This window comes from Dipteris shenzhenensis, chromosome 22 (assembly GCF_047967505.1).
Source record: "Dipteris shenzhenensis isolate YYH24624 ecotype China chromosome 22, Dip_SZ_1.0, whole genome shotgun sequence".
NCBI lineage: Eukaryota > Viridiplantae > Streptophyta > Polypodiopsida > Gleicheniales > Dipteridaceae > Dipteris > Dipteris shenzhenensis.
The window spans coordinates 27563622-27590527 of NC_141617.1; the positions used below are offsets into that span (position 1 = coordinate 27563622).

Consider the following 26906-nt stretch of genomic DNA (forward strand, 5'->3'; position numbering starts at 1 on the left):
TAATATCATTAGCAAACACAAGAGGAAACAATGTTCATGAGCCATTGCGTGTAGAAGCAACTTTTAAATAGATGAATGGCAACTAGAAAGTTTGCATGCATTGAAAGGAGAGCCGAGTGTACCCTTCTATGAAGGTGTGAATTGTAAAGCTGTTGGATAAATTCAACCCTTGTTACAAAATGCATGCCCAAATTATATCAGAAATTTGTTAGCACTGCCGCACTAGGGGCAAGCTATAGCAACGAGGACCTTCCGGGTCTAAACCGGACTTTGCTAAGATTGACTTTTACTCGATCACGCTAAGACATTTACCCAAAACAATCTAGGGCAATGGGAGGGGCACCTCGTGCCTCTTGTTGATAGAAGCATTCTTAATTTCTCTTGTTTAGAGAAGCATTCTTAATTCCATCCAGCCCGGAAAGGATGATGTGGTGGTGATCATCAGCCCTCCAAGTAGACTCGGGTGATCCCCAAGAGCACCTCTGGAAGTAAGCATCTGGTATTTAAAACCTGGAGAAATATGGTTTCCTTAAGAAGACGAACCAATGTTCCTAGAGCGCCATCAGCAGATCATTCCATTCCACGACATAAAGATATCCCCTTGCTTTGTCTCCTTTTCCTGAGCTTCTGTTGGGAAATCTGAGCCCAACAGATATCCGAGAATCAATCAGCGAATCAATCTGAAAAGATATCCGAGAATCAATCAGTGAAGCCCAACAGAGAGAGATCACAGCAGCCAGAGCAGTTGCCGACACCTGCTCCAGATTCCAGTACAAAATCCAATGAGAGATTTTCCCACTCTATCCTAAGAAGTTGATGTGACGACCGCTCTAGGTTGCTCACAATATTCTACGTTCTCACGATGTTTACAATGTGTTCTCCGTTGCCCACCTGTGTTCTCCGCTCTAGGTTGCTCACAATGTTCTCCATTGCCCACCTGCGGCACAAGAACACTCATAGGTGAATGAACAAGGAGATGAATACTCCATACACAGCATGCCATTCATCGCGTGCACGCGTGCGTGAAATGGATTTCACCAAAAAAAAGTGTGCGTGTGTGTGTGTGTGTGACCCAGAGGGATGTTTGGAAGCAGGTTGCTTACGAGTACCTGCAGAATTAATCCTGTCTTCCAAGAAGTTTTCAAATTGCCAGCATAGGGGCGCAGAAGCCCTGTGAGAGTGAAGTTTAGTTATGGTAGCTTTGCTTCACTAAAATACGTCCACATGAGAGAGTATCACATATCTGAAATGTCAAACGTCATGTTTATAAGGTTACAAAGTAGACTGCAACAAACTTAACGTAGAACGTAAAAAAACTCACCGTGCTGCATAAAAGGCTATGGCATTGCCTTCTGTGGAACTTTGATGGCACAACATTCAAGCTGTTTGATGAGATTCGTGTGTCTTAATATCAAAGAGGACATGCGAGCCTCACCTGACTTCTGAGGGATCTATTAACTTCAAACACCACACAACATATTGCTTAGAGAAAGCTTGCTTCATCTGCAATAAGCACTAAACTTTTTCACAGAGCCAAAAATCAGATATTTAGCAATCCTTTCCCTTAAATTAAAGATATACTAGAGCAACAACACGCACAAATTAATCTTGGCACCTGCAAGAAATTGTCAAATTGAAAGCCAGAGTTGCTTGCTTTAATAATTGGTTCGATTAAAAGTTTCCCATTGCAAACACTCACATATTTATATCCAATGCTTGCTTTATGGCCATTCAAAGCTTGAGGACAAAATCATCGTCCGTCAACTTCATATAGTGTGCAAAATAGCTTGAATCATCCAAAAGCTGTAGCACTTGGCTAAAGTCTGGAATGGACAAAGCTAAGACCTTCAATGCGAAAAAGAGAAGATGAAGCTGACAGACATCAGAGATTGCCCTTTCTTGGGATCCATGTACATGACAAGTTTCACAACAGTAAGAATCTTGGCAGTGTCAATAAGGTTTTGTCACCGAGACAAAACCTAGCACTTCAGATTTTTTAGTGGGTAATTGAGATACTACAGCTACTAATGATGATGACCCATATGCTTTTTTCACTTGCAGTTACGATCCCTCAAAGGATGAATGCTCTTTCAGTGTTGATGAGACACTACATACTTGGTATTTTGATAGTGGTGCTTCAAAGCACGTCACTTCCAAGAAAAATCTGTTTGTAACTCTCATTCTTCACCCACCAAGAGGAAAGTCACTTGTGCAAATAATTATTCTTATTCAGTGTGTGGAATGGGAGATATTATTCTCACATCCACTGATGGCACTTTTTCCAGAATTTCAGATGTACTCTATGTGCTAGGTATAAAGAAGAATTTGCTTTCAGTGTCCTCACTCAATAGAGGAGGATTTCAGGTTGTTTTTTATGATGACAAGTGTGCAGTCAGAGACAAAGAAAATGAATATGCTTTGAGGTTGTCTGGCACTTTGTATCGGGGTCTTTTTCAGCTTGATTTATATGAAAAAAGATCCCATCTTGCATTATCAGTTAGCACTCCCACTGCTGCGATGCACAATGCGGAGTTATGGCATGCCAGGTATGGGCACATGAGCTATGGCAGCTTAATGACACTTCAGAGGCATGATATGGTTGATGCATTACCTCCTTTGGAGTCGCCTCCTCCTCATGCATGTGAAGGTTGCATTCTTGGCAAAATGCATAGGCTTCCCTTCAAGAAGCATGGTGCACTGGAAGCTACAACAAAATTGCAGCTTATTCACAGTGATGTCTGCGGTCCCATGAGGACACCTGCTTTTGGGGGTTATCTCTATTTTGTTACATTCATAGATGACTTTACCAACTATACTTGGGTCTATGCCATATGGTCTCGAGGCAAAATCAGAAGTGTTTATGCATTTCAAACACTTTGTGGCTATGGTTGAAAATGAGACAAGACTCAAGGTGCAGACACTTCGCACAGATCGAGGGGGGGAGTACATGTCTCATGAATTTGAGACATTTTTGAAAGAAAAATGCATTATGCATCAGCTTACAGTGAGGCTTGTTGAAAATGAGGAGAGGGTGAGAGACACTCAATCACAGGTTAGAGACAAGAGCTGAGGCACAAACTGATGTTGATAGATTGTGTTATCATAGCAAGTACATAGCCTCATTTATAGGCTGGGCAAGCCTTATCTTCCCACACTGACACCTCATAGATGAGGTCACACACAAGAGAATCTAGATCCTATAATCTAGAGGAGGAATCACACCTACCACATGAGGTGGCACAAGTGGCCTCAAGACTCTTTACACTCACACAACTGTAGGACACTCCTAGGACTCTAGGACCACACACACTAGGACTCCGATTCCAACAAACCCCCCTTCAGAGCTAGGGTGAGAACCTATGACATCATCCAGACTGTGCATCCCAGGCAATTTCAGAGGCTAACAACTGAGCATAATTCAGAGGTTGAACCAAGCACTCTCATGGCTTAGGTGTCAACGTGATCAGAGACTCAAATCTGAACATGGATGCATGACCAACTCATAGAACTAGGGAGTACACCAACATCCTAGAACTCGGCCAGGCTTGATAAAGGAAAGACATAACAACCCCCCTGTCTCCTAACTGGGTACATGGAAATAAGTGGAGCCTTTTTTAGGACAAGGCACACAAAATGACAAATATTACATCATTTTAGGGGGACTACCCAAGGCAGAGTACCTTACACACACATGACTCTAAAAAGCCCACTCTTCATCTATCACCTCATGGAGGGATAGATCAGAAACAGCAACAGTGCAGGCTTGTTCCTCAGGTCCAGAAGGTGTAGCTTCATCGTCTTCGTCCTCACTCTGCTCCGCAACCAGATTGGCATGTTCTTTGGCTTGTACCTTTGCCATCTTCTTGAAGCAACGATCCTCTAGATGGCCAAGCTTCTGACAGTAATTACATTTAAGAGGTTTTCCTTTCTTCTTGGGCTTATTCTTGAGAAAGAATGCTTTGCCAGATTCAAAGGAAGATTCTGCTTTCTCTGTAAACCTACGGTCCTCATCAATGAGATGAGCTACCATATCCTTAAAGCTCATATTGCGGCTGACTCTTAGGACAGCAAGGATCTCATTGTACTTGGAAATGTCTTCAATACTTGAGAGAAGTACAGCAACTTGATCATCATCTTCAACAATGGCTCGGATGGCAGATAATTGTTGGAGAATTGATCCAAGATTGCTCAAGTGTTCATTGAGGGTTTCACTTTCCTTCATCTTGAGCTTGAAGAGTTTTTGTTTGAGAAAGACTTTGGAATTATTGATCTTATTTCCAAACAAATTCTCTAATTTTTCCCAAACGTCATTTGCAGTCTTATCAAAATCCACATGGTGGATAAGGTTGTCAGCTAAAGCTAGGCCAATGATAGCCATTGCTTTATCATTTTGGTTCTCCCACCAACTGATTCTAGCATCATCACTTTGGGGTTTTGGCTCCTTGCCATTGGTGATATTCCATATCCCTTCTCGCATAAGAAGAAGCCGGAGTTTCGTCTGCCAAGTTGGGAAATTGCTCCCTGAGAATTTCTCGATGAACGAGGAGTTTTTTATGCTATCCATTGGTGGGAAGGTCTTAGCTGTTATTACAGCCAGTGTCTAAATCCCTTACAATGTTTACTCAAATTTTGCAAAAAAGCCCCAAATTTTACATGCCTGAGGCTTCAATTCTGGGTAAGGAAGTAAAATCAATGTATGTTTGCAAACAATAGATAGTACACCCAATTTGTTGCAGAATAGTACCGGTTGTAGCAAGATCTAGACCGCAAGAGTGAACCCACGAACTGAAAGAGCAAATCTGCAATTTCTGCCTTCGTGCTGTTGCCTGAGAGAGATTTCAGATTGTGGACATTGATCCCAAAACAATAAGCGAAATGTTGTTGGAGAACTCCCACGACATTGTTGAAATGAACTCCGTGGTTGAACAGAAACGTATCATACACACGATCTGACGATGACGAAGACCCAGCTGATGATGTAGCGTAATCAGGTCTTATATTTCAATACTCAGAACGATGATAGAATAGATAGAGAGTTTTTAGTCGGATTTTCCAAGCAGGCAAAGAACTTTGCTACGAATCATAGCGATGGCAAGGCAGCTAATTATATCTGACTGACGCATGAATCTCTGCCGCATATTTAAGCCATCAGTATCGGTTCAAACCACTGCCAAACCTCCACAAAAACCCTCGTGTTGCAGTCTTCAGCGACTGTAGCTTCTGCGTTGACGGAAGAACTTGAGAAGGTAATTTTTCCTGGAATAGCGTGAATTAGTCCGATAATCAGGCAGGCTCCGTCGTGAGGACGAGCTTTCATCAACTAAGACAAGCGAGGCAAACGATCGCAAACGTATTTCAACAGAAAGAGAGGAGAGCTGAGAGGCGGCAGTAGCAATGGGCATAACTGGAACGGCCTACTGGTCAGCATCGTGGAGATGGCAACATGCGAGTCGATGGCCACAGCCAGCTTCATGCTCGCCGCGTGACTTTTTGTCGCTTATCCAAGACACGTCTCCGGATCTATGCACCTTTCTCTTACATCTTGACGAGCGGTGGAGACATACGGTAATGTTATCACAGAGACAAGGCTCAGTCAAGGAAGACCTGCTCTGATACCAACTGTTGAAAATGAGGAGAGGGTGAGAGACACTCAATCACAAGTTAGAGACAAGAGCTGAGGCACGAACTGATGTTGATAGATTGTGTTATAATAGCAAGTACATAGCCTCATTTATAGGCTGGGCAAGCCTTATCTTCCCACACTAACACCTCATAGATGAGGTCACACACAAGAGAATCTAGATCCTATAATCTAGAGGAGGAATCACACCTACCACATGAGGTGGCACAAGTGGCCTCAAGACTCTTCACACTCACACAACTGTAGGACACTCCTAAAACTCTAGGACCACACACACTAGGACTCCGATTCCAACAAGGCTTACACCTCAACAGAATGGCAAAGCTGAGCGAAAGAATCACACCGCCATGGAAATGGATAGATGCATGCTCACAAGTAAGAAGTTGCCTCACAGGTTTTGGCTGGAAGGCCTCATGTGTGCAAACTATATTTTAAATCAAGCTCCTACAAAGGCTTTGAAGACAATCACTCCCTATGAGACATGGCATGAGAGAAAGCCTTCAGTGGACCACTTCAGAGTTTTTGGTTGTGTTGCATATGCCCACGTGCATGTGGAGTTCAGACACAAGTTGTCAGATAAGGCACTAAAATGCATTTTTGTGGGATATAGTTCACAAAGCAAAGGCTATCGTCTCTACAATCCTGCTACACGCAAGATTTTTGTGAGTAGAGACGTCATATTCTCTGAAAATTCTGCACATACAAATGCTGAATTTCAGATTCCGGCCTCTTCACATGATGTGTTTGAGGGGATGCTTCCTATAACATTTGGTTCCCCCGCTGAAAATCAGAATTTACAGCAACCTCTGCCAGCTCCACAAGTACAGATTCAGCCCCTAGCTGAATTGGTACAACCTCAGGGTGTGGATGAAGTTGTCAGCCAAGAAATTCAAGAGATACACGCAGCCAAAACAGTCCTGCATTGGTTGCTTCAAACTCTCAGGGAGAGTAGGCTTGAAGCTCCATTGCCTGGCAGAACTCGTAGTGCAGTAAGGCACATGGAGGGAGCTCATTCTGTTGAATCAGCTTATGCAGGTACTCTTCTTGATGAGGAGGAGCCTGAGACATTTGAAGAAGCAAAAGATAATGTGCATTGGATGAATGCCATGCACGATGAGTTGCAGTCCATTCATAAAAATCAGACTTGGGATGTTGTGGATTTGCCACCAGGTAAAAATGCCATAGGTACACGGTGGGTTTTCAAAGTCAAAAGAAAGCCAGATGGGTCCATTGATCGGTACAAGGCAAGGTTGGTTGCAAAAGGATATGCTCACAAAAAAGGCATAGATTATGAGGAGACTTTTGCTCCTACATCCAGGATGACCACCATCAGGTCAGTTATAGCCATGGCTGCAAATTTTGAATGGAATGTTCATCAGTTGGACATTAAAACAGCTTTCCTTAATGGAGACTTGTTGGAAGAGGTTTATGTCAAACAACCTCCGGGCGTTGAAATTTCAAGAAATGCACTTCAGGTATGCAAGCTGAATAAAGCTTTGTATGGGCTGAAACAAGCCCCACGTGCATGGTATGCCAAAATTGATGCCTTTCTGACCAGCAAGGGGCTGCACAATAGTCCAATTGAGAGCACCCTCTACATCAAGAAGGATGGGGGGGATATTCTGGTCATCATTCTTTATGTAGATGACATGCTGCTCACCGGATCAAATGAGGAAGTAATTACAGATTTCAAGGCCCAATTGAAAGCTACATTTGATATGTCAGACTTGGGCTTGTTACATTTCTTTTTGGGGATCCAATTTATTCAAGAGAAACGTGGCATTGTTATGTCTCAGTCCAAGTATGTTCAAAAGCTCTTGGACAGATTCAACATGCATGATTGCAAGCCTATGTCCACTCCCATGGAGCTGGGGCTGAAGCTTACAATGGATGATGCGGGTGAATCAGTTGATGTCACACTCTATAGTCAGGCTGTAGCTGCACCTCAGAGAGGAAAGAACAAGAGGAAAGAACAAGAAGATTTCAGATAAAGGCAAGGAGGCAGAGGTTACCCAACCTGTAGCTGCACCACCTCAGAGACCCGACAGGCAGCTGCCCCAGGGACATGGGAGAGCATCTTCTTCGACGATAGCCCATCCTCCACAGCCTCAGGTCCCCCTCTCTTCCTCTCCCCAGCCTCTTCCCTTTCAGCCCCAGCCCATCCCCCAACTGCACCCCATGTCTCCCGACCCGCAGCTTCAGCCCCCTCGTCCTCCTCAGTCTTCTCCCCCTCCTTCTCAGCCCCAGCTCCAGATGCAGCCCCATCCCTCCCCCCCCCCCCGCCTCTTTCAGCTCTCCCGCAGAGCTAGCTGCTCCGACGGTTCCTCAGCCGAGGACAGCCCCCGCTCCCCCTCCTTCTTCTCCTCCGCTAGCCGCCCCTGAGGAGTCTGAGCTGCCTATTCCCCAACCTCCTCCCCCTCCCCCTCCGCTGGCAGGACACCCTGAGTCTACACCACCACTGGAGCAGGCTTCTCCGTCCGCTAGCCCCTCAGTGGCAGACTCTGACGGGCCTTAGCTGCAGGAGAGAGAGCTCCCCCGCGACTTTTACAGATCTGGCCCCTGGGACTACTTGGATGTGGCCGACCTCGGGACCTTCCCTGCTTGCCTTGACATCAGTATATTCCTGCTCCACAAAGGGGGCAGATGGGAAGATAGCCGCCTTGGCACCTAGGGATGGCCCTAGCTTTGCTTTCACGTTCCTTAGCGACGGCACCGAGACCTGGACAGACGACTCGGTCTGGGAGGCTCTCAGGGAGCAGACGCATGCTCAGATTTGCTCCTGGATAGGCCCGTCCGGTGGGCAGCTTCTCGAGACTCAGTGGTCCGAGGGTGACGTGCGCCTGCGGTGGCGCTGCGCCGCCAAACGATTCAGACTGATTGTGATCCTCAGGCCCCCCCTGTCTTGGCCCCTCCCCCAAGATGTCAGAGCCTGGACTCCTCAGAAACTCCGTGCCTTCTACGGGATGTCCACCTCAGAGATCTCGAGCTGGCTCGAGAAAGCTTTCGTTCATGGTACCAAAGGCCTCTCGCCTTTGCTGAAGGTGTTGAAGGACGGGCAGGACGACCCCGCCTCCCCCTCCAAACCTTCCCATAAGCGCCAGCGCATCCACTCCGAGATGTCAGCTTCTTCTTCGACCTCGACCGCGAGCAGACAGTTGTTCGCTGCCTCCCAGTCCTCACCATGAGCCTACACCTCGTATCCTAGAATGTGAACGGGTTTCACTCTTCTGGCACCCGTGGTCCTAGGAAGCTCATTTTGAGACAGGAACTTCAGCCAGCAGTGATTGGTCGTTTGGATGTACTTCTGCTCCAGGAGCACAAGCTTTCGGCGGCTCACTCCCGTAGATGCGGGAAGATTCTCCCTGGTCGCTCTCACACTTATTGGGAGCCCTCGATCGGCGCACTGGGGAGGAGTGGTGGTGTCTGTACTTCCGTGGGAGAGCAACTAGCCCAGGGAGTTTTCGGTCATGGCACGTTGATTCCAGGTCGTGCCCTTTGGGTAGGCCTGGAATTGGAGGGCTCCAGAGTTGGAATCCTCAACATTTATGCTCCCACAGATCTCCGTTGTAGAGCCACCTTCTGGAGGACACTTACAGGGATTCTCCCAGACATGGATTCCTGGATTGTTGGAGGTGACTTCAACAATTTGGAGACCTTGGAGGACCAGCAGGGCAGAGGACCGGAGTTTACAGGTATGTCTCAGGCAGAGCAGTCCGCTTGGGACTCTTTTATCTTTGCGACAGGTGGAAGGGACTGTTGGCGAGACCCGTCCTTCCGGCGTTGGCACGGGAGCTTGGACTTCTCGTGGGGCTTCCGCAGGGAAGGAGGCAGACTCCTGGAGAGGCTGGATAGATTTTTTGTTAGTGATTGGGCCATCAGCAGAGGCGGTCAGGCCGGTATAGTTCCAGGGACGACACTCTCCGACCATGCGCCTATGCTCTTATCATTAGATTCGGCAGCTCAGGCCCTTCCCCCCCGCTCATGCCGGATTCCCGACTCCATTTTCTCGAGGGTGGACGTGCGCAGCAGTATTTGCAGTCTTTGGGATAGAGACTGGGGCGAGTGCGCGGATCTGGTTGATTCGGTGGCGCAGGCTTTGCAGGAGTCCAGCCAGATCTGCCAGCTCGCAGCCCTACAGGTTCGACAGGAGTGGTGGGGTAGAGAGAGAGCTCTTCGGAGGGACCTCGCCTCCATTCAGCGGCTTCAGCAGGCATCCCCGGGCTCGGAGGAGCTTCGGATCCAGGCCCTTCGAGCCAGAGCCCTTCTTGAGGAGACACTCCAGCGTCGCTCAGAGTTTTCCTATCACGCCTCTCTCTCCTTCTGGGCTCGGAAGGGTGACCGGATGTGCAGGGAGTTCTTCGGGACACATGGCCAGAGAGCTGCAGGTGATCAGCTTCGGAGTCTCAGGTCAGCGGAGGGACACATCGTTACGGATCCGGGAGAGGTCTTGGGATTGGCCACCGACTTCTACAGGACCCTTTTCCAGCAGGAGCCGCTTGCTCCTCGTACTCGTCGTGCCCGTGAGGAGGTGTGGAGACACACTCCTTCCTTGGTCCAGCCTAGCATGCAGGCGACGTTGTTGGCACCGTTTACCACGGAAGAGATGTTGGAGGCCTTAATGGCCATCGATGGACAGAAGTGCCCAGGTGAAAATGGGCTATCCCGGGCATTCTTCACCTCCTTCTGGGACCAGATCCATCAGCCCCTCCTAGCACCTCTTCAGAGGATTTTCAGCAGCGGTTATATGCCAGAGAGCCTCTCCTCGGGACTGATTTGCCTCATCCCGAAGGGAGGAGATAGACAGGAGATCCGTCAGTGGCGCCCGATCACTCTCCTTACCACTGCCTACAAAATCCTCGCCAAGATGATCAGCGCCAGAGTTTGGCCTCTACTTCCAGATCTCATTCATGACACTCAGACAGGCTTTGTCCAGGATCGCAGTATCCTGGATAATGTCTTCACCTTTTCAGAGGCGGCGGAATGGGCTCAGCACAGCGGATCACACCTTGCCATCCTACTTCTCGACTTTGAGAAGGCCTACGATCGGGTGGACTGGTCCTTTCTGGAGGGGACTCTAGAGCGGCTAGGTTTCCCAGCACGTTGGATTCAGGGTATTTCAGCTTTGTACAGGACAGCTTCTAGCAGAGTCATCATTGGAGGCCGGATGGGTGAGTGTTTTAGCTTGGAGAGATCAGTGCGTCAGGGCTGCCCCCTTGCTCCTTACCTGTTTCTCTTCTTCGCCGAGGCTATGACTTACTACCTTCGGGCGCGGTCTACAGGGATCAGGGGTGTTCGCCTTCCCCTCCGGGAGGACACGGAGCTCTTGGACTCGGAGTACGCGGATGACACAGCCCTGTTTTCCAGGACGATGAGTTGATGCTGGAGAGGGTGAGGATGGCCCTGGAGGTCTTCTGTTCGGCTGCTGGTGCGAAAATCAACTGGAACAAATCAGTTGGTTTTCTCACAGACCCCGGGGCGCGTTCTCAGTGGGGGAGGTTTTTGGGTTTCAGGTGGATCCCGCGGGGACAGACAGCTAGATACTTGGGTTTCCAGGTCGGCCTGGACATCACGCCAGCTCAGCAGTTTCTCCCGGTGCTAGATTCCATCCGACGGAAGCTCGCTTTCTGGAGCACTGCTAAGCTTTCCCTTGCAGGTCGGGCCTTGGTAGTCAACCAAGTCCTCCTTGCCACGGCTTGGTATGTGGCTTCCTGTTGGTGTTTCTCGAGATCCAGTGTGGCACAGCTTAGGAGGCTGGTTCGGAACTTCCTTTGGTCCGGGGAGGATGGCCTCAGAGATACCAGAGCCAGGGTTGCTTGGCAGACAGTTATTCTTCCGCAGGCTGAGGGAGGCCTGGGAGTCATCGATCCAGAGCTGCAGAGTCAGGCCTTGTTAGGCAAGTTAGTCATCCGCGGTTTGACCCCGGGGGGCAGACGTGGAAGATGCTACTTCAGCAGGGGGTCGGTTCTTGTGTCCCGCGCCGAGGTGGAGAGTGGCTCCCGTCCCTCAGGTGAATCTTCACTTCCGCCCCGCTCACTCAGCCCCGTTCCCCACTCGTTCGTAGCCTCCTCATGGTTTGGAGGCGGCTCCGCCTCAGTCTCATTCAGTCCCCTCCCCGCTGTCAGGAGGAGATCGATCGCCAGCCGCTTATCTGGAATGATCAGGTCAGAGATGCCGAGGGCCTTCAGTTGGGGGAGAGATCACATATCAGGTGGGATGGTTGGATGAGGGGGCCAGCCCGGTCCCTTCGAGTTTGGAGGGACACGTACAGACATTTGGAGACGGCTGATCTCGCAGACGCAGTTGGAGGTGCACGTGGAACCCAGGCGAGACGCACAGAGATCGACGGCGCGATCCCAGCTGATTGGTTGGTTCCACCTGAGCCTCAGATCCTCATGCCTGGTGACGACCGTTGGCTGGGACAGTTCACCCCCCGTGGCATCCCACTGGTGGTCACAGGACGTTTGGACGACTCCTCTATTTCCTTCTTCGCGGTTATGGGGGATGGACGACTCAGGAGAGAGGATGCACTCATCGACCCCCTACTCCCATGGCAGAGGGTTCGGATCGTAGGCCTTTTGGGGAAGGTCTGGCGTACCGATCCTAGCATTGAGCAGGATCAGATGCAGCTTTGGCGACTCTGGCTCTGGGAGGGGCGGGCCTTGTCAGAGCTTGATTGGGACCCAGGAGAGTGGAGTTGGCCAGAGATTGTGACAGGACAGGGGCCGACCTCCTTCTTTGCCTACAGCACGACTTTGGGCAGGCGAGTTCTTGGGAGGATGCAGAGCCGCCCCCCCACCCAGCGGCCCAGCTGGTATGCACAGGGTATTTCCAGATTCTTTTTGCAGGCCTTCTGGAAGGCCTTGTGGGAGAGCTGGCGGCCGCGGAAGATCTCCTACTTCCTGTGGCTTCTCGCCCACAAAGGTCTTCCGGTGGGGAGCTGGTTGAGACAGATAGGCCAGGACGGACGCTGTCAGATCTGCCATGAGGTTGAGGAGTCACCAAAACACTGCCTATGGAGCTGCACTCGCGCCCAGGAAGTGTGGAGGTGGACTTTCGGGATTCTCACTCGCGCAGCACCAGAGCTAGGCTTGATCACGTGGGGCGTGTTCTGTTGGTGCAGCACCGCACCTGGTCTACATCACTTATTCGAGGCATGCCAGCAGGACCCCACTTTCCTTATCACACAGGGTACATGGGGGCCGCTCGAGGGTATCCCGCAGCACCTAGCAGAGGTGGATACAGGAGTTCAGGAGAGGCAGCCAGTCTGGGAGATTATTAGCAGCATAGCAGGATGGCACATTTGGACCTCGCGTTGTGCGCAGATCCTCGGTGGCACCTCCTTATCGACTGCCCAGATCATGACTGATATTTGGTGCGAGATTATTCATACCCTCAGAGGCCAGTGGGACCAGATTCAGGGAGATTCCCGGTCCGGTCAAGAGAAGCGGAGACGCTTCCTCTGGGCTTGGAACACTCAGGGCCTCTTCTTCGAGCAGACTTCGCAGGGCCTTCGGTGGCGCTACTCACCACCCCGATGGCTATTCATTCACACTCGCCTTAGCCCGCCGTGAGAGAGTGATTTATTTTGTTATCTTTTAGGGCTGTGTCCGATTTGTGAACGCAGCCCGTCTTCTACAAGCTGACCTTTTTTGTATCTTGTTCTCGAAGTAATATAATTAGCACTGTTTTTTCGAAAAAAAAAATAATAGTCAGGCTGTTGGATGCCTCATTTATCTCTGCAATACACGACCTGATATTCAGTTTTCAGTTTCTCAGGTGAGCAGGTATATGCACAGCCCAAAGATTATGCATTGGCAGGCTGTAAAACGCATCTTCCGTTACTTGCAAGGTAGTCTTTTGGCTTAATGTTTCCCAGGGGGGATGACTTGCAGATGCATGCTTACAGTGACTCAGATTGGGCTGGAGACTATGATACTAGGCAGTCCACTAGTGGGAATTGTTTCTTTCTAGGACATGCTTGCATTTCTTGGTTGAGCAAGAAACAGTCTACAGTGGCTACCTCCTCATGTGAAGCTGAGTACAGGGCAGCTTTCACAGCGACAGTTGAATGTGTTTGGCTGCGTCGTTTGTTTGCTGATCTTCATCTTTCATTGGAGGGTCCTTCTCCGATTCTCACTGATAGTCAGAGTGCTATAGCAATGGCAAAGAATCCTGTGTTTCATGCTCGCACGAAGCACATTGAGGTTCACTATCACTATGTCAGAGAGAAGTTGCATGCAGGAGAGATCAGTATGATCTCTGTGTCAACACATGACAATGTTGTAGACATCTTCACCAAAGCACTTCCACGTGAAAAGTTTGAGGCATTTCGCAGTGCCCTGAACTTATCTCCTTTTGGTGATTGATCATTTCCTTGTACATGACATTGGCACTACAGGGAGTGTTAGAATTATTATTATAATTCAGCGATGACCAATGTAATGTAATAAGTAGGTTAGGGGCACTTTTCCCTTATTTAGAGGTTTTTCCCCCTAACCACAATTAGTTCACTAACTACGGTTAGTGAAGGATAAGGTTGTCACTTAGACAAAACCTATCCCACTTCTTGTATTACTCACTTCTTCTATTGCAAGCACTACGTTCAGCTCTCTTGCTCTCACACTCTCTCTTTTCTAACAGCAGAGACCTTGTCACTGCTGGTTTCCTTAGGTGTTAGAATTTAAAAGAACATAAGAGAGAAAGAAAGGAGAAGGCTAATACTTTCATGGTCATTGGCCTTCATTTACTTCCAAACAATATCAATGGGATAATAACTATGGTATCCCATGAAAACCCCTAAGAATCCAAAAGCCTGCTCAGCCGGCCTCCTTTTCAGACCCTGCAAGAGCAGTGCTGTATTGTTACCACTCATATTCCCTACAATCCCACGTTGAATGATTCCATCAGTGGATACTTACATCCTGACAATGACAATGAGTGCCATTTGGCTATGTGAGCTGCTCAATTTTTGGATGCTCATGGACAAGATCACCAACTGCAGAGAATATTAGAAAATATTCATCTATAAGAAAATTTAAAAAAAGACTAAGATATTCATCCCAAGCAGATGATTCCTGAAAGGGAATGATTGTACTTTGTTATTCTTTCTTGCACATAATGCTTTACAGGTTTGATAGCACAGTTATAGCACAACAGAAACATATTCACCTATCAACTCGATCATGAGATTACAGAAGCATTCGGTGAACAGATCCAACGATGGTACTGTTAGAGACTCACTGTGCCCACCTGTGAGCCCCCGTTTTGTGGGGACAAGGGGCAGTGAGAGTAAGGAGGGATGGGAAAGAGAGACCCAGGCAAACAGAGTTGGCAACCAGCACACGGGCTGGCTGCTGTCTGCAAACAGCAGTGAATTGGGGGGGGCCCTTTGCCTCCCTAGAAGCATACATAGTCCTATGGACTGGCTGCACAGGGCACCCTTTTATAGGGGCCTGTGGCAGGGCCAGTCGGCCCAACCAGGGCCACCGACCAGGGCCGACCCTGGTCGGATTTCCAGACTGTTCTGGTCGGTCACCAGTCAGGGGACCGACCTTGCTGGTCAGCCAGACCAGAAGGCCTGGGCAGTGCCTATAAAAGGCCCACACTTCTCTCCATTCTGGTATCCAGTGCAGGACAGAAAGCCTCAGTCATAGGCTGTGCTGTGCACTCAGATCTGGTATCTTCTGACAGAAAGAGTTCCTTCAGTTCTCCTCAGCACTTGGCTGAGTTTTGTATTGCTCCCCTGGAGCCAGTTTTCTGCCCACCATCCGGTGGATGAATATATTCTCTCTCTGTCTAAGTTTTCTCTGAGTGAGTATTGTATCTGTGATCAGTTATCTGAGTTGAGTGTTGCAAGAGCGGGAGAGATCTTGGCTGGAGGTTTGAGTGATTCTTTCCTTCTGTTTTTTAACATGGTATCAGAGCCATAGGCTCTCGACTCTTCCTCATCAAAACACTCTCTAAAGGAAGGAGTTCCTTGGTAGTAAGGCAACTCTGTTTTCAGCTCAGGCTAGTACAGAAGGTCAGTTCATTTATTTCTGTTTCAGTTATTCAGTTTTTGCTATTCACCGAGATGGATCAGCGATCAGAAGCCTCTACATCCATTGCTCGTCCTTCCTCCTTCTCCAGTCATCTTCCTTCTTCATTTATCCCTAATTTCGGTGAAGCTGGAAAGCTCGATGGAACGAACTTTCCAATCTGGAAAGTCAAGATCCGAAGCCATCTGTTGGCACGGAGGTTGTGGAAGATTGTGAATGGGACCGAAGAAAAGCCGGAGGACCTTGTGGACAAAAGAGGTGAAGTTCTAGCTGAAGCAGATGCGGATGAACTCTGTGCATGGGAGGAGAGGGATGCTCAAGCCTTAGCAATGCTTATAGGCACGACAGCAGATGCTGTGATTCCTCATATCCAGTTGGCAGAGATGTCTTCAGAGGCGTGGGCCATACTGAAGGAGCTGTATGAAACCGATAATACAGCTCGTATCATTACACTTCAGCATCAGCTTTATAATCTTGATATGAATGAGGGTGATAGTGTGCATGATCATGTGACAAAGGTGAAAGTTGTGCGGGACCAGCTCGCAGCGGTTGGTCAGAAGGTGGACACGAGTCAATTAGCATTACTCACACTCCACAAGTTGCCACGGAGTTTCAAAAGTTTTGTGACTACGGTCACTGCGGGTCAACGGACTAAGCCAATCACCTTTGAGGAGCTTGGTCCACTCCTGCTTCAGGAGGAGGCTCGAGAGAAACTCTTTACGCAAACCGACGAAAAGGCATTGGTTGCCAAAGACAAGCCTGGAAAAGGCAAGCCAAAGGATTCCAAGAAATCAGAGGACGCTGAACGTAAGAAGAAAATGAAGTGCTTTTACTGTGAAAAGCTTGGCCACTCTGCCAAAGAATGCCGGAAGAAGAAGGCGGATCAAAAGCGAAAAAGAGAAGCCAAAAACAAAGAAGAGCCTAAGAGTGATTCTGCCAATGTGACAACTGGACAGTTATTCTTACTCAGTGAACATTGTTCAGCTTATGCAGTTAGTGAAGGTAAAGAGGGTTGGTATGTTGACAGCGATGCTTCTAAGCACATGTCCAACAGAAGGACTTGGTTCAAAACCATGGAAAGTACACACCCGGATTCCAAAGTTTCTGTCGGGGATAGCCGGACATGTCCTGTGAAGGGCATCGGTAGCATTCCTTTCATTACCACTGCGGGTGAGGAGAAGGATATCTCTGGAGTACTTTATGTACCCGACCTTTGCAAGAATTTACTATCTGTAAGTCAGATGGACAAAAACAACATGGCAGTTCTTTTTCAAGATGGCAAGGTCACCGTGACATCCAAAGGAAATGGGCAGATGGTGGCTCAGGGTGTTGAAGAGAATGGACTGTACCGTCTCAGTGCAATGTTGGTTCATAACGATCACGGAAAGTCCAAACTTTGGCATGAGCGCTTCGGTCACGTCAGCTATGGAATCTTGGCTGAAATGTCAAAGTCGAAGATGGTGGATGGACTTCCACCAATTACAGGCAAGGATGATGTCTGTAGGGCTTGTCTAGAAGGCAAGCAGCACAGGGATAAGTTCCCACAAGAGGCTTCGTTTCAGGCCAGCAAACCACTTGAGTTGGTTCATGCCGACATTTGTGGTCCAATGTCTACAGCATCGTGGGCAGGATCCAGGTATTCACTTCTCTTTGTGGATGATTTCAGTAGAATGACTTGGGTATATTGTTTGGCTAAAAAGTCTCAGGCTTTTGAGAAATTCAAAGACTGGAAGGCTAGAGTTGAAAAGGAGACAGGGGAGGATGTCAAGACATTCCGCACAGACAGGGGGGGAGAATTCACCTCAAGTGAGTTCAACACATTTTGTCGCAAGCATGGGATCAAGCGACAACTCACCACGGCACATACTTCTCAGCAAAACGGGGTAGCTGAGAGAAAGCATAGAACCACCACCGAGACAGGGCTTGCTATGCTCCGAGGGAGGAATCTTTCTAAAGCCTATTGGAGTGAAGCTATCAATACAGCCGTACACATTCTCAACCGGACCAAGACGAAGGCCGTCAAGGACAAGACTCCATATGAGGCATTTTATGGTAAGAAGCCCTCTATCACTCATCTCCGCATTTTTGGTTCTAACGCATGGGTGCATGTGCACAAGGAAGACAAGACCAAGCTTGATTCCCGGAGCAGACAATGTATCTTTGTTGGGTATAGTGAAGAATCCAAGGCCTACTGCCTCTTCGACCCAGTAAAGAAGCAAATACTCATCAGTCGGGATGTTTTCTTCGTGGAAAAAGAACCTGAACCCCAGGAGGAGCCTCAGATTGAGGAGGAGGAGGAGATTGTTCAACCCCCGATCCCACCCCGTCCCAGGTTGACCATTCAAGAGGTTACCAAATCAAAAGCTGATATTCCACAAGATACTCAGGAAGAGCAGGATGTTCCAGAAGAAGTTCCCGTTCCTCCTCCCACAAAGAAGCAGAAAAGGTTGCCCCAATGGTACCTCCGGACATTGGAAGAGTCTCGGGTCACCTCATTACCTGAGAGTAGCAGTTCCGGATTGCGACGGTCTCAACGTCTTCAAAAGGCCCCATCCGTGAATTTTGCTTTGGTGGCTCAGATTGATGAGCCAAGAACCTTCGAGGAGGCAAAGGACAATCCAGAATGGCAGGCTGCTATGCAGGCAGAGATGGATGCTATCCTGAAGAACCATACATGGGACTTAGTGGCCAGGCCCCTGCGACGGAAAGTCATCAGCACTAAGTGGGTATACAAACTTAAATACAAATCCGACGGCAGCTTGGATAAGTATAAAGCAAGGTTAGTAGTGAAAGGTTTTGCTCAAACTGAAGGCATGGATTTTGATGAAACTTTTGCTCCCACAGCCCGCATGGTTACTATCCGGACAGTGATTGCCCTTGCTGCCCAATTCCAGTGGCCTATTTTTCAAATGGATGTGAAGTCCGCATTCCTTAATGGAACCCTGGAGGAGGAGGTATACATGGAGCAGCCACCGGGCTTTCGAGATCCAGTGTCCCCATTAAAGGTCTACAGGTTGAAGAAGGCGTTATACGGGCTGAAACAGGCCCCCAGAGCTTGGTACCAAAGGATTGATATATTCTTTCAGAAGATAGGGCTCAGTCGGAGTCCTTCTGAGGCAAACCTTTACTTGTTCATTGAGAAGGGATTGCGATTGGTACTCATCCTCTATGTTGATGATCTTATCTTGACAGGTGATCATGTCAAGAAGATTTCACAGGTCAAGGAGCTACTCATGTCTGAGTTTGAGATGACTGACCTTGGGTTATTACATTACTTCCTTGGGATTGAAGTAAAGCAGGCCAAAGACAGGATCTTCATTTCACAGGAGAAGTATTGCAGAGAAATTTTGAAGAGATTTCAGATGGAGGATTGCAGAACAGCATTAACTCCCATGGAGGTCGGGCTTAAGCTAAGTGTTCACGACACATCTCAGCCGGTTGATACTCCCTTGTGTCGACGATTGGTAGGAAGTTTGCTTTACCTTACCAATACTGGCCCTGATATTTGTTATGCAGTTGGGCTATTATGCCAGTTCTCTGCTTCTACCAGGAAGAGTCATTGGGATGCAGGTTTACGAGTGCTGAGGTATCTGAAGGGTACTTGCACCTTTGGGATCACCTACACCAAAGGCATCGAACTAGGCGGGTTCTGTGACAGTGATTGGGCAGGTGATGTGGACACCAGATGATCGACGACAGGATATTGTTTCTTACTTGCATCTGGTGCCATCTCTTGGCTAAGTAAGAAGCAACCCACAGTGTCTCTTTCATCTACAGAGGCAGAGTACAGAGCCGCGTGTACAGCAGCTTGTGAGACACTGTGGTTGAGGTGGATTCTGGAGGACATGGACGTGTGTCAGGAGGATGCGACAATGCTGATGTGCGACAATCAGAGTTGCATAGCTATTGCCAAGAATCCAGTGTACCATGCGCGGACCAAACACATCGAAGTTCATTACCATTTTGTTCGAGAGCTCATCATCGATGACGTGATCGAGCTTATCTACTGCCCGACCGCCGACAACTTGTCCGACCTCTTCACGAAGGCACTCCCTCGAGAACAGATGGAGCACCTCATCAAACACATGGGGATTGGCCCACAGTTGTGACATTGAGGGGGGGTGTTAGAGACTCACTGTGCCCACCTGTGAGCCCCCGTTTTGTGGGGACAAGGGGCAGTGAGAGTAAGGAGGGATGGGAAAGAGAGACCCAGGCAAACAGAGTTGGCAACCAGCACACGGGCTGGCTGCTGTCTGCAAACAGCAGTGAATTGGGGGGGGCCCTTTGCCTCCCTAGAAGCATACATAGTCCTATGGACTGGCTGCACAGGGCACCCTTTTATAGGGGCCTGTGGCAGGGCCAGTCGGCCCAACCAGGGCCACCGACCAGGGCCGACCCTGGTCGGATTTCCAGACTGTTCTGGTCGGTCACCAAACAGGGGACCGACCCTGCTGGTCGGCCAGACCAGAAGGCCTGGGCAGTGCCTATAAAAGGCCCACACTTCTCTCCATTCTGGTATCCAGTGCAGGACAGAAAGCCTCAGTCATAGGCTGTGCTGTGCACTCAGATCTGGTATCTTCTGACAGAGAGAGTTCCTTCAGTTCTCCTCAGCACTTGGCTGAGTTTTGTATTGCTCCCCTGGAGCCAGTTTTCTGCCCACCATCCGGTGGATGAATATATTCTCTCTCTGTCTAAGTTTTCTCTGAGTGAGTATTGTATCTGTGATCAGTTATCTGAGTTGAGTGTTGCAAGAGCGGGAGAGATCTTGGCTGGAGGTTTGAGTGATTCTTTCCTTCTGTTTTTTAACAGGTACATTGTCATCAGCTTCATAATGGTTCTAATACAGGGATACCGGTACATAGAGCAAAGGCAAAAGACACCAAGGAGACACAGATAAAAGGGAGAAGATACATGGATAAAGGCAGATAGAGGGACTATAGCCACAGAAATATAAAGCACTATATGGATGATCACCATACATCACTGATTAGATAAATAAAACAAGAATCTAACCCTGTAATGCATAAAACACAGCACCATACATAATAAAAACAATTGACATGAAAGCAGGATCAAGGACCTTTACAAATAGCATAGAAATATAAGGCAATATCTACATCATCACCATCCATCACTGATGAAATAAAACAAGAACCTAACCCTGTAAGTATTTTACGCATCATCTCCTCAGCCTTGTTATCTTCTCGTGTGAATTTCTTTCAATGACTCCAGCCAAGGACCGTTTTTTTAAAACTCTTCTCACTTTGATTCATTGGACAGTCCCCGGGAGTCTTCTAACCCTGTAATTATTTTATGCATCATCTCCTCAGCCTTGTTATCTTCTCGTGTGAATTTCTTTCAATGACTCCAGCCAAGGACCGTCTTTTTAAAACTCTTCTCACTTCAATTCGTTCGACAGTCCCAGGGAGTCTTCTCAAGCGGCCTCTATCAGGTGGACTATCTTCCTCACGGATTGCAGTGGTTTTCCTTTTTTCACACAGTCCATCATAGCTTTGAACTGGCATTTTTAGCCTCAAATTTAGTGTTTTACTAGCTCTTCTTAATGAGTCACGTTATTGACCACTTAGGGTGTTTTGATTTTCATGCTATGCATGAGGTACTTCTGCCAGAGTACTGCTTTTTTCATACTCAGTAGAAGTTCTTCATTGAAAAAAAAAAACAAAGCTTTTTTCATGTACCCTACATGGCAGCTTCAACTAACCTTCTTTTGCAAGGACTTGGGAGTACCTGAGAATATTTGGAAGCACTTGGGGACACTTGCAGAAGCACGCCTATCTTCTGAAACGTGTTCAAAGGACAAGCACGGAGTAGAACCCTAGTTGTTGACAGATTTCCCAATAAAATCAGCTCTGCAGATATGAGAGTATCACACGTCTGAAAATGCCAAATGTCATGTTTTCAAGTATCTATGAGGTTACACTCCAAGCTTAACAATAGAACGTAAAAAAACTTGCTTATCTGACGTTACCTTCACTGTAAATTTGAACGCAAAACACTTCAGCTGTTTCATCACATTGATGTGCTTTGATATCAAAGATGTCACAGCAGCCTCTCATTTGAGTTCTGAGAAAGATCTATGAACACCAAGCAACATCACTGATGAAATAAAACAAGAACCTAACCCTGTTAAGTATTTTACGCATCATCTCCCCAGCCTTGTTATCTTCTCATGTGAATTTCTTTCAATGACTCCAGCCAAGGACCGTTTTTTTAGAACTCTTCTCACATTGATTCGTTGGACAATCCCCGGGAGTCTTCTAACCCTGTAATTATTTTATGCATCATCTCCTCAGCCTTGTTATCTTCTCCTGTGAATTTCTTTCAATGACTCCAGCCGAGGACCGTCTTTTTAAAACTCTTCTCACTTCGATTCGTTCGACAGTCCCAAGGAGTCTTTTCAGGCGGCCTCTATCAGGTGGACTATCTTCCTCACGGATTGCAGTGGTTTTCCTTTTTTCACAGTCCATCATAGGTTTGAACTCGCATTTTTAGCCTCAAATTTAGTGTTTTAGTAGCTCTTCTTAATGAGTCAGTTTATTCACCACTTAGGGTGTTTTGATTTTCATGCTATGCATGAGGTACTTCTGCCAGAGTACTGCTTTTTTCATACTCAGTAGAAGTTTTTCATTGAAAAAAAAAACAAAGCTTTTTTCATGTACCCTACATGGCAGCTTCAACTAACCTTCTTTTGCAAGGACTTGGGAGTACCTGAGGATATTCGGAAGCACTTGGGGATACTTGCAGAAGCACGCCTATCTTCTGAAACGTGTTCAAAGGACGAGCAGGGGGTAGAACCCTAGTTGTTGACAGATTTCCCAATAAAATAAGCTCTGCAGATATGAGAGTACCACACGTCTGAAAATGCCAAATATCATGTTTTCAAGTATCTATGAGGTTACACTGCAAGCTTAACAATAGAACGTAAAAAAAATTCCTTATCTGACATTACCTTCACTGTAAATTTGAACACAAAACACTTTAGCTGTTTCATCACATTGATGTGCTTTGATATCAAAGATGTCACAGCAGCCTCTCATTTGAGTTCTGAGAAAGATCTATGAACACCAAGCAACATCACTGATGAAACAAAACAAGAACCTAACCCTGTAAGTATTTTACGCATCATCTCCTCAGCCTTGTTATCTTCTCGTGTGAATTTCTTTCAATGACTCCAACCAAGGACCGTTTTTTTAGAACTCTTCTCACTTTGATTCGTTGGACAGTCCCCGGGAGTCTTCTAACCCTGTAAGTATTTTACGCATCATCTCCTCAGCCTTGTTATCTTCTCGTGTGAATTTCTTTCAATGACTCCAGCCAAGGACCGTCTTTTTAAAACTCTTCTCACTTTGATTGGTTGGACAGTCCCCGGGAGTCTTCTCAGGCGGCCTCTATCAGGTGGACTATCTTCCTCACGGATTGCAATGGTTTTCCTTTTTACACAGAAGCCATCATAGGTTTGAACTGGTATTTTTAGCCTCATATTTAGTGTTTTACTAGCTCTTCTTAATGAGTCAGGTTATTCACCACTTAGGGTGTTTTAATTTTCATGCTATGAATGAGGTACTTCTGCCAGAGTATTGCTTTTTTCATACTCAATAGAAGTTTTTCATTGAAAAAAAAAAACAAAGCTTTTTTCATGTCCCCTACATGGCAGCTTCAACTAGCCTTCTTTTGCAAGGACTGGGGAGTACCTGAGAATATTTGGAGGCACTTGGGGATACTTGCAGAAGCACGCCTATCTTCTGAAACGTGTTCAAAGGACGAGCAGGGGGTAGAACCCTAGTTGTTGACAGAAATCCCAATAAAATAAGCTCTGCAGATATGAGAGTATCACATGTCTGAAAATACCAAATGTCATGTTTTCAAGTATCTATAAGGTTACACTGCAAGCTTAACAATAGAACGTAAAAAAACTTGCTTATCTGACATTACCTTCACTGTAAATTTGAACGCAAAACACTTCAGCTGTTTCATCACATTGATGTGCTTTGATATCAAAGAAGTCACAGCAGCCTCTCATTTGAGTTCTGAGAAAGATCTATGAACACCAAGTAACATCACTGATGAAATAAAACAAGAACCTAACCCTGTAAGTATTTTACGCATCATCATCTTCTCGTGTGAATTTCTTTCAATGACTACAGCCAAGGACCGTTTTTTTTAACTCTTCTCACTTTGACTCGTTGGACAGTCCCTGGGAGTCTTCTACCCTGTAAGTATTTTACGCATCATCTCCTCAGCCTTGTTATCTTCTCGTGTGAATTTCTTTCAATGACTCCAGCCAAGGACCATCTTTTTAAAACTCTTCTCACTTTGATTCGTTGGACAGTCCCCGGGAGTCTTCTCAGGCGGCCTCTATCAGGTGGACTATCTTCCTCACGGATTGCAGTGGTTTTCCTTTTTTCACACAGTCCATCATAGGTTTGAACTGGCATTTTTTGCCTGTTTTACTAGCTCTTCTTAATGAGTCAGGTTATTGACCACTTAGGGTGTTTCGATTTTCATGCTATGCATGAAAATAAAAAACAAAGCTTTTTTCATGTACCCTACATGGCAGCTTCAACTAGCCTTCTTTTGCAAGGACTTGGGAGTACCTGAGGATATTTGGAAGCACTTGGGGATACTTGCAGAAGCACGCCTATCTTCTGAAATGTGTTCAAAGGACGAGCAGGGGGTAGAACCCTAGTTGTTGACAGATTTCCCAATAAAATAAGCTCTGCAGATATGAGAGTATCACACGTCTGAAAACGCCAAATGTCATGTTTTCAAGTATCTATAAGGTTACACTGCAAGCTTAACAATAGAACATAAAAAAACTTGCTTATCTGACATTACCTGCACTGTAAATTTGAACGCAAAACACTTCAGCTGTTTCATCACATTGATGTGCTTTGATATCAAAGATGTCACAGCAGCCTCTCATTTGAGTTCTGAGAAAGATCTATGAACACCAAGCAACATCCTATTCGGCCTCTGCCAGGAGGAATATCTTCCTCAGGGAGTGGAGTGGCTTTCCTTTTTTCTTGGAATCCACCACAAGTTTGAGGTGGCATTTTCAACCTCAACCTTGGTGTTTTATTGGCTCGTCTTTTGTTGATCCACTCACGGTATCTTATTTTTCATGTTATGTATGATGTACTTTTGGCATGAGAACAGAAGTTTTTTCATGTGTGGGTGGGTGGGTGTGGTGTGTGGGTGTGGGTGTGGGTGGGTGTGGGTGGGTGGGTGGGTGTGTGGGTGTGGGTGTGGGAGAGGAGGGGGGGGGGGGGGGGGGGAGGAGTGCATCCAAAGGTTTTTCCATGTACCCTGCATGGCAGCCTCAATTAGCCTTCTTTGCATTGCATCTTTGGCTATGTTTGTCCTTCCCAAATGCAAGGAACCATCATAGCTGTCAGCAAACCTATGTGCTTCCTCGGGGATTCAAAAGTGGTAGTTGTATTTTGAACTGCACAAGTTAATTTTGGCATATGTTCGACGGCATACCTCATTATCAAGATCATCAAAATTCTCCAGCAAACCCAGCAGGTCTTCAAACAAGCTGTCACTCAAAACTTCTTTGTCTGAAGGCAGCTGGTAAAGCCTCCTGTGGTTGACAAATAGAATGCCATCTCGTAATTCCTGAAAGACAAAGAGGGGGCAGGGGGAGGCGCAAAGGTTTTTCCATGTACCCTGCATGGCAGCCTCAATTAGCATTCTTTGCATTGCATCTTTGGCTATGTTTGTCCTACCCAGATGCAAGGAATCATCATAGCTGTAAGCAAACCTATGTGCTTCCTCAAGAATTCAAGAGTGGTGGTTGTATTTTGAACTGCATAAGTTAATTTTGGCACATGTACGAGGGAGGGCATACCTCATTATCAAGATCATCAAAATTCTCCAACAAACCCAGCAAGTCTTCAAACAAGCTGTCACTCAAAACTGCTTAGTCTGAACACAGCTGGTAAAGCCTCCTGTGATTGACAAATTGAATCCCATCTCGTAATTCCTGAAAGACAGAATACGTAGAACTCTAAAACATCCTAAGGTTTGCTACTTGCTTTAATAATTTCTAAAAGTTTCTCATTGCAAACACTCACTTTACCATCTTTTAATGCTAATGTTACCCTTGCTTGCTTTATGGCCATTTGGAGCTTGAGGACAAACTCATCTTCCATCAACTTCATACTCTGCTTTGCAGAATATTTCTGATTGGCGTCAATCTTCCAAAAGCTGTAGCACTTTGCTAGAAGTCTGAAATGGACAATGCTATGACCAAAAAGCTGACTAGCAAATTCCTACAATGCAAAAAAGAGGAGATGAAGCTGAGACACACCTGAGCTTGCCTACAACAAGAGATATATTGAGAACATAGTATTTAGCACGTTTACCAATTTTAATACTCCTCTTCAATGATACACTCAAGCATTAGAGATGCAGAAGTATATCTTAGTTGAGAGCATACCTTATCAGCAAGGTTACTGCAATTCTCCAGCAGACCAACATGTCTGCAAACAAGCTGCCGCTCAAAACTGATTTATTCAACTGCAGCTAGTAAAGTCTCCTCAAATTGACAGCTATAAAATATTCATCTTCTGATTCCTGAAAAGACATTGCGAGGTTTCAAAGCCCAAGGTTCTAAATATGGTGATAAAAACACCAGTTGCCTAAGTAAATTGTTTAGCTCAATAAAAAGCATCTTCATTGCAAAAACTCAAAATTTGCTAGTTGTTTTGATTCCATTAATACCTTTGTATGTTTAATAGCATTTGATGTGTGACCACAAGCCCATTTTCCACAACTTCCTGGTGTGCAGTGTAGAATCTTGGAAATCGGTTTAAACATTTTGAAAGCTGTAGCACTTGGCTAAAAGTCTGGAAAGGACAATGTTGTGGTCAAAAATTGACTTGTGAATTCCTATGGTGTGGAAAAGAGCAGATACATTGGGCTTGTCGTCAAGGTACTTCCTAAGTACCGTGTTGTGTCTTCATCAAAGGGAAAAGTAGCTGTGTCTGATTAGTCTCTATGAATTCCTGCAGGGAAAAACCCCAAGGATCCGAAGTCAGTTTAATCTACTCAAGAAGCTTCTAACTTTCCCGTTCTCACACAATAAGGCTCAGCAAAGGAAAAAGATGGCGAAGAAGCATATAAAACATATAAACCCTCACCAAATTTGTGGCACCTTCGACGGTCAGGTCCAACTTTTGGCGGCAGAATGCAAAATGCGCATT

The 26906-nt window shown here is 46.7% G+C and overlaps 1 protein-coding gene across 15 annotated transcripts; it reads right to left on the bottom strand.

Moving 5' to 3' along the window:
• Positions 1-156: 156 nt before the first annotated feature.
• LOC147887955 (uncharacterized) lies at positions 157-26439 on the bottom strand. 15 transcript variants are annotated; one of them, XM_087393360.1, is made up of 16 exons: positions 26425-26439; positions 26141-26277; positions 25781-25973; positions 25550-25684; positions 25183-25368; positions 24535-25005; positions 24294-24415; positions 23632-23737; positions 23391-23512; positions 22649-22754; positions 22408-22529; positions 21668-21773; positions 21427-21548; positions 1322-1458; positions 1110-1243; positions 157-937 (listed from the first exon to the last, which is right to left on the bottom strand). In XM_087393360.1, the coding sequence occupies exons 6-14, from the start codon at positions 24620-24622 to the stop codon at positions 1432-1434; spliced, it is 921 nt and encodes a 306-aa protein (XP_087249486.1). In that variant the 5' UTR covers positions 24623-25005; positions 25183-25368; positions 25550-25684; positions 25781-25973; positions 26141-26277; positions 26425-26439; the 3' UTR covers positions 157-937; positions 1110-1243; positions 1322-1431. The 15 variants fall into 15 exon arrangements, with proteins under 15 accessions (XP_087249486.1, XP_087249495.1, XP_087249494.1 ...); XM_087393369.1 differs by lacking the exon at positions 26425-26439 and having other exon boundaries at positions 157-680; positions 892-937; positions 26141-26410; XM_087393368.1 differs by lacking the exon at positions 26425-26439 and having other exon boundaries at positions 157-755; positions 892-937; positions 26141-26410.
• Between the last annotated feature and the right edge of the window lie 467 nt (positions 26440-26906).

Coding starts and splice junctions, on each gene's coding strand:
- LOC147887955 (XM_087393360.1), bottom strand. CDS start 24,622: ATGAGAGGCTGCTGTGACATCTTTGATATCAAAGCACATCAATGTGAT. Junction 24,416..24,534: donor CGTTCAAATTTACAGTGCAG/GTAATGTCAGAT, acceptor TCATATCTGCAG/AGCTTATTTTATTGGGAAAT. Junction 22,755..23,390: donor GTGCCTCCAAATATTCTCAG/GTACTCCCCAGT, acceptor TGGTGTTCATAG/ATCTTTCTCAGAACTCAAAT.